This window comes from Mchenga conophoros, linkage group LG22 (genome assembly GCF_057382185.1).
Source record: "Mchenga conophoros isolate Kocher_MC1m ecotype Shallow Benthic linkage group LG22, M_conophoros_male_GT1.1, whole genome shotgun sequence".
NCBI classification, from domain to species: domain Eukaryota; kingdom Metazoa; phylum Chordata; class Actinopteri; order Cichliformes; family Cichlidae; genus Mchenga; species Mchenga conophoros.
In genome coordinates this window covers 13,883,601-13,901,535 of record NC_140546.1, presented here as the reverse complement: position 1 = coordinate 13,901,535, position 17,935 = coordinate 13,883,601, and the positions used below count along the sequence as shown (strand labels likewise).

Genomic DNA, 17,935 nt, shown 5'->3' with positions numbered 1-17,935 from the left:
CTTTGGGAAGCTATAACCCAATAACTCTTTGAAGTCACTTGTTTTTTGTTTTTAAAGAAGCGGAAAAAATGATATTTTAGTGCACTATGACTACGAATCAATGACAGGAAGAAATAATAAAAACAGTAGTAGCTCATCTGGCTCACAATCCATAGCAAGTCACAGGTTATTGTAGCGCGCGAAGTGCTGAAAGAAAGATTTTGTTGTCAATTAAAATCAACTGAGAAGTTAAGGAAGCTCGCAAACAGCCAAATCTGGGACAAATTAATCCAGTTCACGACTAAATAAGATCAGGAGTATTATGATCTAGACTGTATCTTGTGATGGGTCGTTAATTAAGAGACCAATTGAAACTTAAAATGACAGGAAGAAATCTGTCACTTTTCCATTTACTCAAAGCCAGCCGCTTAAAAGCAGAATAAAAAGAAAGAGGGCAGGAATTCCTTTAGGTACGCTGCACAGAGTTTTCCACCTGAGGAAAATCCTACTCCTGTCAAAAACAAATAAACAAAAACAACAAAAAAAACTTTGTACTGAACCCAGTATGAGTTTGCAACAGTATTCTATTTCAGGCCTTTATAAACAGACACACAACAGAACATTAATCTCGAGGGAAATGTCAAGGTTCTCTGCTGACTTATCTTCCTCAGCAACAGACACCAAGAGCTTAGACCAGGGTCATGTTTATAACATGTTTCTGTGTCTGTGTGTGTGTGTGTGTTTTACCTTGGCACTGCTGTCAGAGTGACGTCTGGCACATGCTTGGAGCTGGCTGATCCAAAACTGCTGCTCCTTGGCATCAGAGGCTACAGAAAAACACACACAGAACAAAAACTAATTAAAAAAATTAAAACCCATATGCTCCTGACTCGACTAACAAACTAGTGCATGAGTTCAGGTGCCGATCAATACACAGCTATAAGAAAGCCTTCAAGTGTCCACATCTACCAATGGTTAACAAGCACTTATTATCGGCATGAAGTGAGACAGAGTCACGGCTGCAGACAGGGGACTTTATTAAGGGTTCAAGACACTGAAATGCAGCCCAACTGCATTTCAGTGTTTTTGCTAAACTGTCTTAGTGTAAACACAACACTCGTCCATCTGCCTTTTTTATGCTTGAATAATTCATAGATCAGTATTAAGTGGCTTAAGGATACATTGCAGTGAAAATGCCCAGGTGCAAGCACTGGAACCTAATCAGCCTTTGCCTTAATAAATAACCATTTCAAAACTGAAATTTATTGACTAATGAGTTAATGATTAGTAAATCATCCCAGATTTATATGTTATCTATTTACTCACATGTAAATGGTTTTAGTTCCTTCTAGAGATGGCACGATACCACTTTTTTATGTCCGATACCGATACCGATATCATAAATTTGGATATCTGCCGATACCGATATGAATCCGATATAATGTTTTTTAATCAACAAAACTGTTTTTTAAAATATCTTGCTGCATTTTGTATAAGTTCATACTCAAGTTTAAAACAACAACTACACTAAAGCTATTCTGTTATACCTGTATGCAAAAAAAAATGTTTCATAGTTCAGCAATACTGATCAATCTAATAAACTTAAACCTACACCATCCTCCCTATTCTGGTATTTTAAAGAGTACTTAGCATAAATATTAAGCAACCTAACTAATAGGGTTCCAACTCCCAGCAACAAAAATAAATAAATAAAAAATAGGGAACCACCCCTCACGCTCCACCTCATGATGCTTAATCGACGTAATCAACCTTAATTTGATGCAGTGTGAAAAAAAATGCACAGAAATCAATTATTTTTCAAGAAATATTAAATAGATTCAACATCTTTCTTCAACAAAATTGCAGACTGCACAGATGGTACCTTCCCAAAGGAAAAAGTGCTATAGCTTACTAGGGTATATATATTAGACTTAATAGTCACTATATACAGTAATTGACTTCTATTCATTTTACATCAAATTAAAACTTTGGGTGTAAGATAATTATTTATTAAAAGCTAGACATTTTAAATGAGAATAAGAAAGAAAACTATGTCTTTGTGCCCCCTTTTCCCTGTTAATGCCCTATCGGCCCCCCTGGCTAAACTTTGCTAGATCCGCCCCTGCACAGTTACCAGCGTCAGCTACGTAGAAAAAGATCCTGGTGTAGAAAGTAATATTAAATACATTCTAACAATAGCTGATCAAGCTTAAACGTGCTGCTGTTGTTCAGCCGCTGGTTTCCTCTTTCTGGTGCAAAGTGGGCCAAAAACAAACCAGAGAGACGGACTCGCGACAGAAAAGCCGATCAGCTGATCATTAAGCAGTTTCATGATTGAAGTAGCAGCAGGAGAGGCAGTCGCTTGTTAAGCTTAACGCAGGAATGCTTTACAAACATTCAGAGATGGACTTACACACTTGCTTTACTTCTCTCGGGATAACTTTGTCGGAGATGAAATGCCGGGTTGCTAGCGAAGCTCCAAATGCTATCCAGACCACCGACAGGTCCCGCATGCCACAGCCGCTCTATCACGTGATGCATACTGCTCCGACGTGCTAACTTTCTGAGGTGAGTTACGGCGTGTTGCAAGTTTTGTGAGGTGCTTTCGTGATATTTAATGGATCGGATTACATTTTTTATTTTTCTCCGATATCCGATCCAGTAATTTAGGTCAGTATCGGACCGATACCGATACGTGATATCGGATCGGTCCATCTCTAGTTCCTTCACAGGATGAGACCATTAGATCAAATCCAAGTGAAACTACACAGTGACTAAGGGTTTAGCATCAAACAAGGCAAAGATGTTCCCACACATGTTTTACAGTGCTTCAAACAGACAACGTAAACAAGTTGGTTTTACCTTTTTTAAACAACCAGCAGCCTTCTTTACTTTATGTTAAATCAAAATTCTTAAGCAAGTTTAACCAAAGACTTAATTAACCCCAAAAGGCAGAAATGAGTCGGTATGCCGCAAAAAACAAAGAGCAGAGAATAAAACAGCCAACACACAGTTAGCTTAGCTTATCCTCATTCTGCCAAAGATAAAAAATAAATAAATAAATAAATAAATAAAAAATCAACCTACTAGCGCCTCAAAAGCTAGCTAATTAACATGTTTCATAGGTTTCATTCTCCAGCTGTGGCACTAAACTGCTACTAAAAAGTAGCCACGCACAAATCCCCACATGACCCCGTTACACTTTTCGATTTGTATGGATCAAACATGTTAAACAGTGGTGCAGCATAGCAATGCAGAATTATGCTCTTTGCTTTCCAGGCTTTTTGCTAAGCTAAGCCTAATGGGTGTAGCTACAACAGAGTTCAGGGTACACAAGTGTAAAATAAATAAGGATCTAGATTACGGTTTGAGATGGAGTGAACCGGCTACTGCTTTAAGCTACAAACTTCGCCAAAGGGCGATGAGGGCTGCAAATGAGGCATCAGTGAGGTCAACCTGCAGGATGCCAGCAATCTCATTTGCTTTTGAATGATCACTGAACTTGCTGACTGTGTTCCTGAATATTTGATCATGTTACTTTCTGAATGATGTCCTGAGGGCTGCTATCACATTTGAACCTCTTCATTTTCCTGTCCACGCCAAATTGAACACTCAGTATTCAAGAAACACCAGCAACTCATTCGGCCACATGCAAGCTGAGCGGCCACATGCAAGCTGAGCGGCCACTTTGCTATTCGCAAAGTGGCCGCTCAGCTTGCATGTGGTTTTTCCCCTCAGCACAGAAACAATCCAGGCCGCTATCCAAACACAAACCGCCAGATTTGCTGACTAATGCAGTGAGTTGCAGCCTCAGGTTGAAGAAGACGCTGACTGTCTGCTTGCTTTGACCTCTTCCAGGGCAGAACGGAAATCCACCTGATCTCATTTCACTGACTAATTATTAGAGAAAAAATAACTGTGATGGCACTGATAAAAGTAAGACAGCAGGTCAACTCGAGCTGGAGTACAAACAGTAGAAAAAAGCTTTGATGCACGCAGGCCAGATGTCATTCTGCACTTCTTTTATTTCAATATAGCAAACAATAGAAAGGAACCAAAAAAACCATTTTACATTATGAAGTAAAATGCCTTTAAATTCATTAAAATACACCTGAAACAGGTATGACCTGATGATAAACTAAAAAAAATGTTAGGCATATCATTAAAAACGTCTGTAACTACATGTGACCGACTATGCCATAAAATAAAGACGCTCATTCAACATTTGGGCCAATAAAACCTCATATGACTGTGACATATCACATAAATCACATAAATCTGTTGTCCATCACTCACTTTGATCCCTTTCCTCAGGACGCACCTGATACACATTCCAGCCGTTAGCCTACCTAGCTAGTGACAACAGATGCATTTTTACTACTTTACTTTACTACAAGTGGGGCTAAGCCCAAATCAACTAAACTAATCAAAGTCATCTCAACTTTGGTTTAACTGAGAACAGCAACAGAAAACAAAAATGTGTCACCTGTCACCTGAAGTCATGAATCCAGCTAAGCTAAAGCTGCTTTTCATCACAAAGCACCTGGAGTTTAAAGACCTTGAACCGTGAAACGTTGAAGAATACAAGCTCAGGAAAGCAACTTTAGAAAAAGCACATATTTCTTTTTTGGCAGCTGAACAAATTGGAAAAAGTAAGCAGCCACACTCAGCTGGACAAGAACATATTCATCCAGTGGCGGTTGATAATGTGTGAATTTGTGCCTGTGACAGAACCAGCTAGTAAACAAAGTTGCACTGCTTGTGAGGATGAGGACTGCGCTAACATTCACTCACAGCTGCTAGATAGACTGTGCTCATATTAGCAATTTCTCTGTTCCACTTTACAAAACAGATACTTCTCTCAACTCTTTTGGTGCAGTCAAGGGGACAATTTGTAGAGCTTTCTGTTCTACAATCTTCTGTTGTTTAACTTTGGTGAGTCTGCGTAATTAAACCCTCACCTTCCTGTTCTCAGCTGATAAGAAAGGCACCTTTTTTGGGTCAGAGATGGTTGTGTGTGAAAATCACAGAATTTTCCTAAACGCTCAGTCCAGGCTGTCTGGCACCAACAACCAGGCCACATTCAGGGTCATCGTGACCATGTCTGCATGCATAAATGTACCGAGTTGCTGGCTTGTGATTGGCTGCTTATAGATATATGATATATGCAACTAAGCAACTAAAGTGGCTGGCAAGTGTGTATGCTCACATGGCAGAAAAATAAGGAAAGGCATAAAAGGCTAATAAAAAAGAAACCCCAATAACTCCTTAGATTTTATGCTTATCTGTTTAAGAGCCATTTCATTCTGCTTTTTGTTCTAATTATGCAGGTCACACAATAAAAATAATGCTGTAAAGTCTGTCCAGATGCCAACTTTACCAAACGGTCCATCTGAGGCTCACAGCAGCACTTGGGAGCATCTTTGCGGAACAGAAAAACAGGAGTGGGACACCTAAAGTCTTTACAAAATCCTCGCATGAATGAGCACAATAGGCCCACAAGACTTATTTATAGATCACAGCGTAAACACTGCTTCAAGTTTACCAGAAAGATGGGCTTCATTCAGATTTAAACTACTACACTGAACTCTGAATGTTTTGAGTTCAATGAGCCAGAACAGCAAGAAAAAAAACACACAGAGAAAGTTCAAACTGAACATCCCTCACAACTTCAAATATTCTGCTGCGTTTAGTGACTCTGACTAAGACATAACTGTCAGAAGAAAAGATAAAATGCACATAAGCACAAAGTAAACTGAGGCATAACTAAAGTTTTTATTACTTATAAATCTCAGCTGAACCTGAACCAGAAAAGCACTCCCACTCTGCACACGCTGAATTAAACATGTGTCTGAAGCAGCAGGTGCCAGCCTCGAAAGGTATGTATATTTATTCCGGACTGTTCAGTGCACGGCACTTGGTTCAGTGTAAGGTTTCCTTATTTCATGCCAGCCACCGAGCCAAAAAGTTTCTGTCAGAAGTCTATTCGTGTTGGCACATCTGCAGCATGAGAATAAAATTTCAAGATCACAAGCTCCAACCAAAATGCTCTGGAAGAGCAGCAGTCGCATCAAAAATAAGCTATAGCATGCCAACAGGATTAGCGCTGACATCTGAACGAACGCTGTGCCAGTTTTATTAAACACGTACAATGTGTGAAGTCATGCTACGTGTTCTTTTTCACTTTTAATCAAACTTGCTCCTCAGTCAGAAAATGAGGCTTCCCATCTCAACCCAGGCTCCCAGGAGGTGCCAACTAACTATTTCAAAGGCAATGGATGTGTCCTCAGTGCTGGCAAGAAGAAAATGCAGCAGTGGTTTGGGCAACTGTTAACCTATTCCTGGCGTTCTGGATTTACTGGTTAATCTCATCATAGTAATACAAAAAAAAAAAAATCATTACCTTCACCAAGAAGGCTTGTTTTTGGAGGTGTTTGCATCCATGCCATTGTGTCTGCAAACACAATAGCTCGAAAAGAGTTCATTCTGATACAACAGTGTAGGTGTAGTTTAGGTGTAGGTGTGGAGTGGGATCATGTTAATGCTAATATATCGACATTTGCCAGACATCCACCAAGGTGTTCAAGGTCAACTGAATAATTTAATGATCACAAATTGACAAAAAGGCTCATAACTTAGAAACTGATTCTTACAAGTGTGTTGTGTGTTGTCAACAGATAGAAAGTACTGTGTAAGGATTTCAAATATCATGTGATATTTGACCTCTGAGCTGATCTGATCTGAAGGTAAAAGTGAATCCTTTTTAAAACTATGCTTCTTACTGCAGTTGTTTGTATTGAAAACATTCATTTATATGGGGAATGACATACGGGAATTCTAAATATCTGATTATTAACTCTGACCTCTTCTTCAAGGTCATATAAGGTAAAACCATAAGAACTGTAAGAAATTATACTTGTATATGGGAATTTCATATATCACATTATTGTTTGCATCAACATATCATGTCATCTCACTTTTACATTTGACATCGACGTTTTTGCCAGTTTGACCGAAAAAGCATTGTCAAGAGAAAGAGAAATATATTGGAGAATAATGTTATGGAGTTTAATCCTCACAAACACCTGTTATCTATCATCCACTTCTACATAATGTACCAAGTACAATGCTATTCCCTTCACAGTGAATACTTCCCAAGAGTGAGTAAGCTTGGTGGAGGTTTGCGCTCTTGGAGTGCTTCTTGTATTAAAATATGTGACGCTGCATGTAAAACCAGAAAAAAAAGTCAAATGTATTTTCTTTAACTTTTTGTAACGTTTCTAAATTTCAAGATTAATGTGCAATAAAGGCCACATTTATCTGTTTTTGTTTAATTTCTATGTATTTTTAACTTAAAAATGTCAAACTATTTGAATTATTGTTGTTTTGCAGTGATACAAATGGATAAATACTCACTTGTAGCACATTTGTAAATTATTAAGTTTTAGGTACAAAACTGCACTGAGGTTACAAGAATCTGTTTATTGATCACAATCCACACAGCGTTATCTCCACAGGCCAAAGAAGTTAAGGTCACCAGCAAAACTAAGTGGGAAAAGTTTGCTGGAGGAGACGAGAGATTCAGCAGGTTCCTTGCACTGAATAAATGGCTTATATCAGCATGTACTGACCACTCAGTGCATTTTATCAACAATTTTAATATTTTTTGGGAACGCAGGCATCTGTTTAAAGCAAATGGATTTAATTTTAACAAGTCAGGGGTGAAACCGTTCACCTCCAACTTGTTTTATTCCATACGTCATCCATCTGTGCTTGGTGCTAAGGCTCATATAAACGAGGAGTTATCTCATAAAGAGGAACAAACAGTACTCCAAGAACAGACAAAGCCCAGCAGAAACCTTGAGGAGGAGCCTCATCTGCCCCCACGCCGGAAAAGCTTCAGAAAGGAGAGACATCAGAGGCAAGAAGAGGGGTCCCTATTTGCCTCCAACTCTCTCAACAACACCAACGACCAGGACCAGGGACCACGACCTTCCCCTGTCCCCCAAACCCCTGACAGGCCATCTCCCTCCTCCACCTCCCTTTCTCCCTCCTCGCCACACCTGAAATTCACTGAGGAGATGATGGAGTGGGTCAATGCTGGGCTCAGATCTACCCCCCGGTCCAATCCGTTTTTGCCCCCCATAAACCCCCCACCAGAGCAACCAAAGGTTCGCCATTGAGCCCCACCCTCAACAGAGCAATTGAAGTTACATTGACCGCTCCCAAACACGAGGGGGCAAATAATACCTCTAAAACACTTAAGTTGGCTTTATTAAACGTTAGATCTTTAGCTGGGAAAACATTTTTAATTAATGATTTAATCACTGAGCACAGCCTTGATTTTATGTTTTTAACAGAAACTTGGTTGGACCAAAGTAACAGTGGAGCTGTTCTCATCGAGACGACCCCTCCTAACTACAGTTTTATCAGTGAGGTCAGGGTGAGCAGGAGAGGGGGGGGGGGGGGGGGGGGGGGGGGGGGGTCGCTGTCTTATTTAATGAATCATTTCAATGTAAGCAGCTATCTCCTGGAAGTTTTCAGTCTTTTGAATATGTGGCTTTACAGCTGAAGGCCCCATCCAAAGTTGTGTTTCTTAATGTTTACAGGCCTCCCAAATACTGCACAGACTTTTTAAATGACCTCAGTGAACTGCTGTCTGTGATCTGTGTTGATTTAGAGTGTAATTATTGCTGGGGATTTTAACATCCATGTGGACAACCCTCAGGACAAAGGGACTAAAGACCTGAGTAACACTCTGGGCAACTTTGGGCTGACTCAGCATGTAACAGAGGCCACACATAATAGAGGACACACTCTTGACCTACTGATATCCAAGGGCCTGAGCATTTCAAACATTACTGTGTCTGATGTGGGCCTGTCTGATCATTACTGTGTTTTCTTTGAAAGTAAAATTTCAGCCCACACAAATATATCAACAGCAGTGATCACAAAACGGTGTATAACTGAATACAGTAGTGAGATATTTAACCAGGTCTTCCCCTTAACACCTGGCCTGTCCAGAGGTTCAGTCAATGAGCTCGTCAATAGCTTCAATGCTAAAATGTTAAATGTTATGGACACTATTGCTCCCATTAAGGTGAAGGTTATCTCTGGAAGGAAAAAGTCTCCATGGAGAAACTCCACCCTGGTGAAAAATGAAAAAAAAAGAGTGTTGGAAAGCTGAGCGCAGATGGAGAAAAACAAACCTCCAGGTTCATTATGACATTTATAAAGAGAAACTTCACAATTATAATTTACAACTGAGGAATGCAAGGAGGTCCTACTTCTCTGACATCATCACCAAAAACAGTCATAATGCTCGGGTCTTATTTTCTACAGTTGACAGGCTAACAAACCCTCCTGTGTCAGTGGCAGCTGAACTTCATTTGACCATGGCCTGCAATGACTTTGCCAAATTCTTCACAGACAAAATCCAAAAGATTAGACCAGCAATTGGTACATCAACAACATATTCAGGATATATACAGAGTCCACTGAAAAACTGTTTAAACACCATCAAACAGTTTCACCCTATTAACAGCAAAGACCTGGAGGACATCTTAGGTCAACTGAACTCCTCCTCCTGCTGTTTAGATGTCCTGCCAACAAGTTTTTTCAAAAAGGTCTCAAAGACTTTGGAGTCAGACCTGTTACAGATCGTCCACTTTTCTTTAATGTCAGGTGTGTTTCCAGAACCACTAAAAACTGCTGTAATTAAACTTATACTGAAAAAGGACAATCTTGACAAAACACAAGTGAACAACTACAGGCCGATCTCAAATCTCCCATTTTTAAGTGAGATTATTGAAAAAGCAGTTTCTCTACAGCTCAGTTACTTCTTAAAACAGACTAACTGCTATGATGCCTTCCAGTCAGGTTTTAGACAGAACCACAGCACTGAAACCGCTCTGACCAAAGTGTTCAATGACATAGGTCTGAATACAGACAGTGGAAAAATGTCAGTCTTAGTTTTGCTGGATCTCAGTGCAGCATTTGATACAGTTGACCACAACATATTACTCAAACGACTGGAGAACTGGACAGGTCTTTAAGGAACTGTACTAAACTGGTTCAAAAAATACTTAGAAAACAGGAAATACTTTGTATCAATAGGTAACTTCACATCCGAGCAGACAAGTATCACATGTGGAGTTCCCCAAGGTTCCATCTTGGGACCCCTTCTGTTTAACATTTACATGCTCCCACTGGCACAGATTATAAAGAACAACAAAATAAACTACCACAGCTATGCAAATGACACACAAATATATATCACAATGTCAGGCTCTTGGTAAATGCATTGAGGAAATTAATGACTCGTTGTGCCACAATTTTCTCCAGCTAAACACAAATAAAACTGAAGTAGTAGTCTTTGGTGCCAAAGAAAAACGATTACAGGTCACCAGAGAACTTCAATCTATACACCTAAAAACCACAAACCAGACGAGAAATTTGGGTGTAGTGATGGATGCAGACCTAAACTTAGAAAAACACATTAAGACAATAACAAAATCAGCTTACTATCACCTCAAGAATATTTCAAGGATAAAAGATCTGATGTCTCAACAGGACCTGGAAAAACTAGTCCATGCATTCATCTTTAGTAGGCTTGACTACTGTAACAGCATCTTTACAGGTCTACCTAAAAACATCAGTCAGACAACTACAGCTCATTCAGAACTCTGCTGCTCGAGTCCTCACTAAGACCAAAAAAGTGGACCACATCAGCCCAGCTCTGAGGTCTTTACACGGGCTGCCTGTCCATCAGAGGATAGACTTTAAAGTTCTGATGCTTCCCAGTATGAACCTTCCAGATCCCTCAGGTCATCTGGATCTGGTTTTTTATCAGTTCCCAGAGTCAGAACCAGACACGGAAAAGCTGCATTCAGCTTTTATGCTCCTTATATCTGGAACAAACTCCCAGAAAGCCTCAGATCAGCTGAAACACTCAGTTTATTTAAACCCAGGTTGAAGACTCACCTATTCTCAGCTGCATTTGAATAAAACACCAAATCCACACTTTTAAGCTTAAATTTCAAAACTTATATTTTAACTACTGATTTTATCTACTGTTCTGATTTTATCTACTGTTTTTTTAAATCAATTTTAAATCATGCTTTTTATTGTTTTTGTTTTTTAATATCTCTGTAAAGCACTTTGAATCACCTTGTTGTTGAATTGTGCTATATAAATAAACTTGCCTTGCCTGGCTGACTGGCAAGGATGCACCCCCCGGCTGTGGGTAGCTCTGTGAACGGGGTTCTCAGAGTCAAAATCAGAATATTTCTTAACTTCTCTATAACTTCCAGGAGTGTAAGTGTTTTGTTACAGATGCTCACTTAAATATAAATATGAAAGATACCAAACAAAAACTCAAAAGTAAAAAAAAAAAAGAAGAAGAAATAAGTAAAACTAAGGCACTCAAAGTGAAACGCTAAATTAAAATGAAATATTCCAAAGCTTAAAGCAACACTAGGTACGGTCTAGACAAGATATCACAAGTGAAAATAGTCCAGGTGTCATAATGCCGCAGGTGGGATTTCCTGTTGCATACATCATGGCTGAGCGAGTCTTGCACTCCTGTGGCTGTACAACACAAAGAGTGTGGAGGATTGTCTAATACGGAGCACAACTTGAACAACATCTTCCTTTCTGAAACCTCCGTCAGAGAGTTTTCCCCTCACAGTCGAGAGGTTCGCTGAACGAGGACTTACAGGACATCATTTATTTGCAGCTTATGAAACTTCAGAAACTGTTCAGAAATAGTTTTGAGGGATGTTTACAGACACTGAAGTTAAAAGCAAACAAGGATTGCAAATACTAGAAAGTCCCGTTGTTCCTGATGACGTCATTGCTGATGGCGGCCGCATTTATGAAGACAGGATTCTCTGTCTGCATTTTTTTTTTTTTTATACTTAAAACGAAACAGATCAAAGTCTTTTCTTATTAACAGTTTGCAGCACTGGAATGCTTTTGTCTGTTACAGAAGTAATTAAGGATATTCAGGCACTCTTGAACCTTTTCTTTCTTTTTAAAATTCTCATTTCTCTGCTGTACCAAAAACTTCAGGAACTGTGATAGGAACATTATTCAAGTCAAACAGTGCATTTTGTGAGCACCATTAATCCACTACTCATTTACTGGAGATTGGAAAAAAGAGAGTCCTCAGTACTCTCTTAAAAAAGGATTTATGCCAAACATCAGTGAAACTGTGTGATTTTCTGCAGGGGAAAAGCATCCCCTGATAGTTTTTGGGAACACTGGAAAATGTTGCGTTTAACAGAAGTGGGCTGGTTGTATTGGAGTGAAAGTTAGCAGGGTTCAAACTCCTCACACAGCTTTTTTGTTTGCTTGTTAAATGTGTAAGTGAATGCAGCACCACTGAGAATTTCTGAGAATAGTGTAATTTTCATCACTTTGTACAAACACATTCATCTGAAGCAAACTGGACCCTAAATCAACTCCCCTTTGTTTCCAGAGTATTTTTCACAAATATAATCATCAGAAGATGTTTAAGTGGGAAAATGAGTGCAGCACTCTCCTTGTTAGGGAGAATAAAACAAGGCGGCCACATTTTATCATCGGATTAATGCGGTATTACATCATCACCCAAAACAACCAAAAAAAAAAATCTTCTGAGATTTCTTTTTTAAAGTTAAGTTGAGATGTTATTATTGAGGTTCGGGTTATTTTAGTGCAGGAAGAATTCAATTTGCACTTGTCAATCACTTTCACTGCCAACATCTGCCAGCTACAGAAGGTCTCTTTAAGTGAAGAGGCAACTCTGAAAATGAGACATTCACACAAACGCCGCATTCGATGTGTGTTCTCCCACTGGGAGTGGCTGCTCGCCCCTGCAGGGAGCACACAGTATTCAGTCAAAAACACCTGTAACAAGCTGTCTTTCTGCAAAAAATATCCGGTAACAAGCTTCCCACTTTCTTCTTCTTGTCATCATCCACAGAAATCACTCACTCTGACTAAAAGGACGACTTACCCGCAGATGAGCAAGCGCCTAAATCTGATGTTTATCTGTGATGTGCACAAGCACAGCTGTGATTTTAGGTAATTAGTCATCTGTATTGAACACCAGCCTTGCACCTGTGCATATGCTGACACAAGTGATATACGTACAGTGCTGTGCAAAAATCTTGAGTCACTCGTCTTTTCTTTTTATTAACATAAAGAAATAGGTGCAGAGATTTATTGAAGCATATCCAAAAACACATGTAAAAACAGCATAAAAAAACAAAAACAAAGTTTGTACGATTCTAACGAGCTGGGAAGTCAATATTTGTTATGACTATCTTTATTCTTCAACACAGCCTGAACTCTCTTTGGCATTTTTCTTGTAATTTTTTTAAGTAGTCTCCAGGAACAGTTCTCTGGGCCTCTTGAAGGACATTCAAAGCTCTTTTTTGGATGTTTGCTGCCTTTTGTTCTGTTGTCTGTCAAGATGATCCCACACTGCTTCAATAGTGTTGTGGTCCAGGCTCTGTCTGTTTTTCTATCCAGGTAGGCTTTTACTGCATTTGCAATAAAAGTGGGATCGTTGACATGCTGAAAAATTAGGCTGCTGACAATCAGATCCTTTTCTGATGGTACTGCATTGTGGATTAATATCTGACAGAATTATGAATGCCAGAGTGCCACTGGCTGAAATACAGCCTTAAACCATAAAGCAGATATTTTACAGATGGTTGTAGACAGTGTTCATCACTTCATCACACTTATTGCCACCGATTTTTCATTCATTTCTTGTGTAACCTGACATGCCTCAGCCTTTTCTCCCTGTTTCACTTCCTTAACAATGGCTTCTTGACAGGTACCTTTCCACTGAGACAATTTCTCACTTTAAAAGAATACCTCCAACAAGCCAGAATTTTCTTGTAACATGTAGAAACCAGAGACTAATGGGCTTTTGCCTTAATGAATAATTTTTTCTGAGCTGAAAGTGATTGACCAATGAGTTAATGATTAGGAAATCAGTCTCAGTTCATCAGTTGTATTCTCATGTAAATATTTGTAGCTCCATTACAACGGTCAGACTGAATCAAAGTGAAACAACAAACTGACTAAATCTTTGGTATTTTTCATCGGTGTAACTAAAGAAGGAGGAATCCAAAAAAACGAAACCAAAAATTCCTTTGAAAATGTTTGATAAAGCAGCCGCTGTCTAAAGAAAACCTTGTAAAGACCTTCAAAAGGCCTGGAAAATGACTGATTATAAACGCTTAATAAAGAAATATGAGAGAGACTGACTCACTGGATGCAAAATAGTAGTGTAGCATTTATATAAGAGTAGCTGCCTCACTGAGGAGGATTACACTGATCCTGAAATAAATTTAGCTGGGTTTGTCTTGGAGATGACACTGACAGCTCAATTCATTTCATGAATACATAAAGTTTGCCCCGTAAAGTGAGAAGACTAACAGGAAAATGAGAAGCTGGACCGTGTGCTCATTTAAAACGAGCAACAATGGACACCCGTCCTAGTCTGCTCTTATTTAAAAGTCAATATCCAGCCCACAGAGATGGCTGAGTGATATCTGAACATTACTAGGTGATCAAGAGAGAAGGAGAGAGAAAGAGAAACCTCCTTCCCACTCAGTCATGGCACCACCACCACCGCCTAATTACACATGTTTTAATTACAGTGTCATGAAAGATGTTATTGGTTATGATAATGGTGAGTCTGAGGATTAATGCTTGGACGAGCAGTTAGATTTGATTAAAGTGCTGGGAGATATTATGAGCGAGGCACTTTAAACATATATTTTCAAGAAAATGGACGGGCTGACGAAGCCTAGAACAGAGGGAAGAGCTGCCAGGCAATTACAGTAACCAGCAACCAGCCTTCACTCATCAGCACAGCACAATGACATTTGAACCCTATGATTGCTCTTGCTAAAGCAGTCCCAGTGCATTATATGCAAAGAAACGTTGTTGTGATTACAGGCTAACTTTAGATACAATTGCTTTTTCTTGCTTCACACTACTGCACCTCACGATTTTTTTTTTTTTTTTTTTTTGCACCAAGCAGTTCATTTTAATCTCCTACGCTGATCAGAAAAGAGGAATTTGATGTCATCTTTAAACAGAGTAAGAACGTCCAATTAAGGCAAAAGTCACACATATTCTGAGATAAAAGTTACTATGTGAAAGTGAACAGTGGCTGTTAATAAAGACAAAAGACTGAGTGCTCCCCAATTATTGGCACATTTTAATGATTTTTGTTCCTTAATGATCGCACCCTTAAAGGACTGCAACAGATGTAATCCTTTCCTTTCTTACTTCGCCGTAGACGAGTAGCAGAGTAAAAGTTTACTTCAGTGAAAGTAGAAAAGCTGATCATGTAGTCTGTGTTTTTAAACACCCACCAAAGAAGTTTAAACCAAAGCCAAAGAAAAAAATATCAATGATGTGAATCTTCTGTTCCACCCCCATCCCAAAGATGCTCTATTGGGAGCGAGATAACCTTGGAGGTCATTTGACAACACTGTAAAACATGTTCAAGAAAACAGTTTGAGAGTATTTGAGTGTTGTGATGTGGCGCGTTATCCTGTTGGAAGAAGCCATCAAAGGATGTGGCTTAAACACCACTAAGGGTACTAAGAGCCCTGAAGAAGATATCCCCCAAACATCATTACATCATCATCATCACCAGCCTGAGCTGTTGATGTAAGGCTCTTTCATGTGGTCAAAGGAGCTTGCAAAGAAAAGCGTCTGGACTTCTTTAAGTTGCTTGAAGACGTTTCACCTCTCATCCGAGAAGCTTCTTCAGTTCTATCTTAACAGTCCAAACATCACAATGGCCAATTAGATTTTTTCCCTGCTACCAAGAGCCATTCTGCACATACTCCTATATAAACCCATCAAACCTAACAGCAAATTAAACACATTTACAGCCTGGTACAAAAACCACTTTTGGCCTATGAATGTAATTTGTCTTATGTCAACTCTCAGTTGTATAGCAGATGAACTTCCTTACCCATTCAAACGGTATTAAGACTTAAGGTTATGTGTGATTAGGGGCCTGTGATCCTCAGGTCAGAGCATTTTTTTCCTCCTTGCGCTCACAACACTCATTTCAAAACAGTTCAACTTTTTGAAGGCTCAACTTTTTGCTGCGACTGCAGCAATCAATCACAAAGAGGTTTCTGGTGCCACACTCACTTAGCCAGCAACCAATCACCAACAACCTGTATGTATCCGAGATCCAAGTTTTAAGTAAGTGGCATTATGATATCATTTTATTTATGTTCTTAGCAACAAACATCATACAGTCTACTAACTCATACGGGGGAAAAGTTGCATCAGAGGTTTCAAAATAATACTCCACAATCCTCTGAGTGGAGTCATGCACAGCCGGTGCACTTTTTAAATGCAGTCAACAGTCTTTACACATTTGACATATTTTACACACTTTTCGTTAGCATATGGTCTAAATCAAACAATAACTAACAACAATTTGTCCACAGGGAAGCAAATCAGTAAACACCCAATTACCATTCAGTGAAATTTATGCTGAATATGTACAACAGCCAAAACCGTCCACAGCTAACAGGGGCCATCCTGAGAAGCCATACAAGTCTTACAAATACTAATCAGACAATAACTCTTGATGATGGCTTTAAAACATTGTGCTTTAATTATACAGCTGCACAATCAAAACTGTGCCAGGCATCCTAATAAGCCAGTTTGTACCCAGCTCACAAAAACCTGACCCTTTCATTGGCTTCGCGTCTCTGAGTCTTCATATGATAAATAGCTTAATTTTTCATCTCAGTGTTCAGACATGATTAAATTCAAATCGCTCTTCACCTTTGCTCAGCAACAAAACATGTGTCCTTATATCCGACAACGGAAGGACGAAGCCGCTTCAGTTTAGAGGCAGAAAACTCTCAGGCTACTGTATAGCCGTGTGAGAAATGCTACAGATTGTGTGTATCCAGCATCTTCTTACAGCAGCTAGGGAAAAGGCAAGTCGTTCAAAGCTATCCTGTGAAGAGATATCATCCTGAGAATAAAGGTGGCATTTACAGCTCTGGACTTGGACTATTGGTGGACTTATACACTGCTTATCAGCTAAACCAGAAAGACTGAAAAATGACTCCCGACTGAACCTTAAAGTTCCCCCAACCCGCATCCAAGTAGGTTTCAGGGGTTCCCATGGTAACCAATATCCAGAACTGAGTATACCAGCCAATCTTAACTTCACAGACTACTAAAAAGCTAATTTGAGCCACTTTGTGCCCTGCTGGTTGAGCAAAGTGAGCTTTTGCAAGTACAAATTTTACTCTTTTGTGGCTAATTTTTAAAATATAATTTAATTTAGCAAACATTTTTAAGGATATCTTTGTTGCTGACCCCAACAACAATACCATCCTCTAACGCATTTGTTTAGTTTGGGGTGTTGGCACCAGTCGAGACAGGATTGCAGTTTTTTTGGCAAGCATCTGAATGAGTCACTGGAAATAGAAACACCTCTTCTGTGAGTTACAAAGTCCAACTTCTTCTTCACTGTGGTATTATTGTTTCCTTTTAGCTTGATTCACTGGATCACAGAGTTATTCAGAGAATATAGGCCAAGTTACTCTGATATCCTCCCCCTCAAGACTGTAAGGGGACATTCCAGCAGCTCAAGTGGAGCAACAATGAAAAAGGAGTCTCTCTTATTTAAGTGGATACAGGTCACTGAAAGCCCAGGCCTTTAGCACAGTAACCACCTTAAGGATCATGTTGCGGCAATACTTCTTAAAGAAACATTTCACCTTTGTGTAAATTCACTTATTGAATGGCCATAGAAACATAATTTCTTATCTGGATTAGGCACACGTGCATGCCGACTTATTTGCATGAAAAATAATGACTATATATAGATGCAACATCACAGTTCAAATAAAAATTGGTTTTAAATTATATTTAAAATGAACAATGATGATTACCTAAG

At 39.3% G+C, this 17,935-nt stretch overlaps 1 protein-coding gene across 2 annotated transcripts in view; it reads right to left on the bottom strand.

Annotated features, from left to right (window-relative positions):
- The window catches only part of osbpl10a (oxysterol binding protein-like 10a), a 101,650-nt gene that overhangs the window by 62,428 nt on the left and 21,287 nt on the right, over positions 1-17,935 (bottom strand). For both annotated transcript variants that reach the window (XM_085262202.1, XM_085262201.1), the window contains exon 3: positions 727-806. In XM_085262202.1, coding sequence (XP_085118328.1) covers positions 727-806 — 80 coding nt within the window. The remainder of the gene's footprint in view (positions 1-726; positions 807-17,935) is intronic.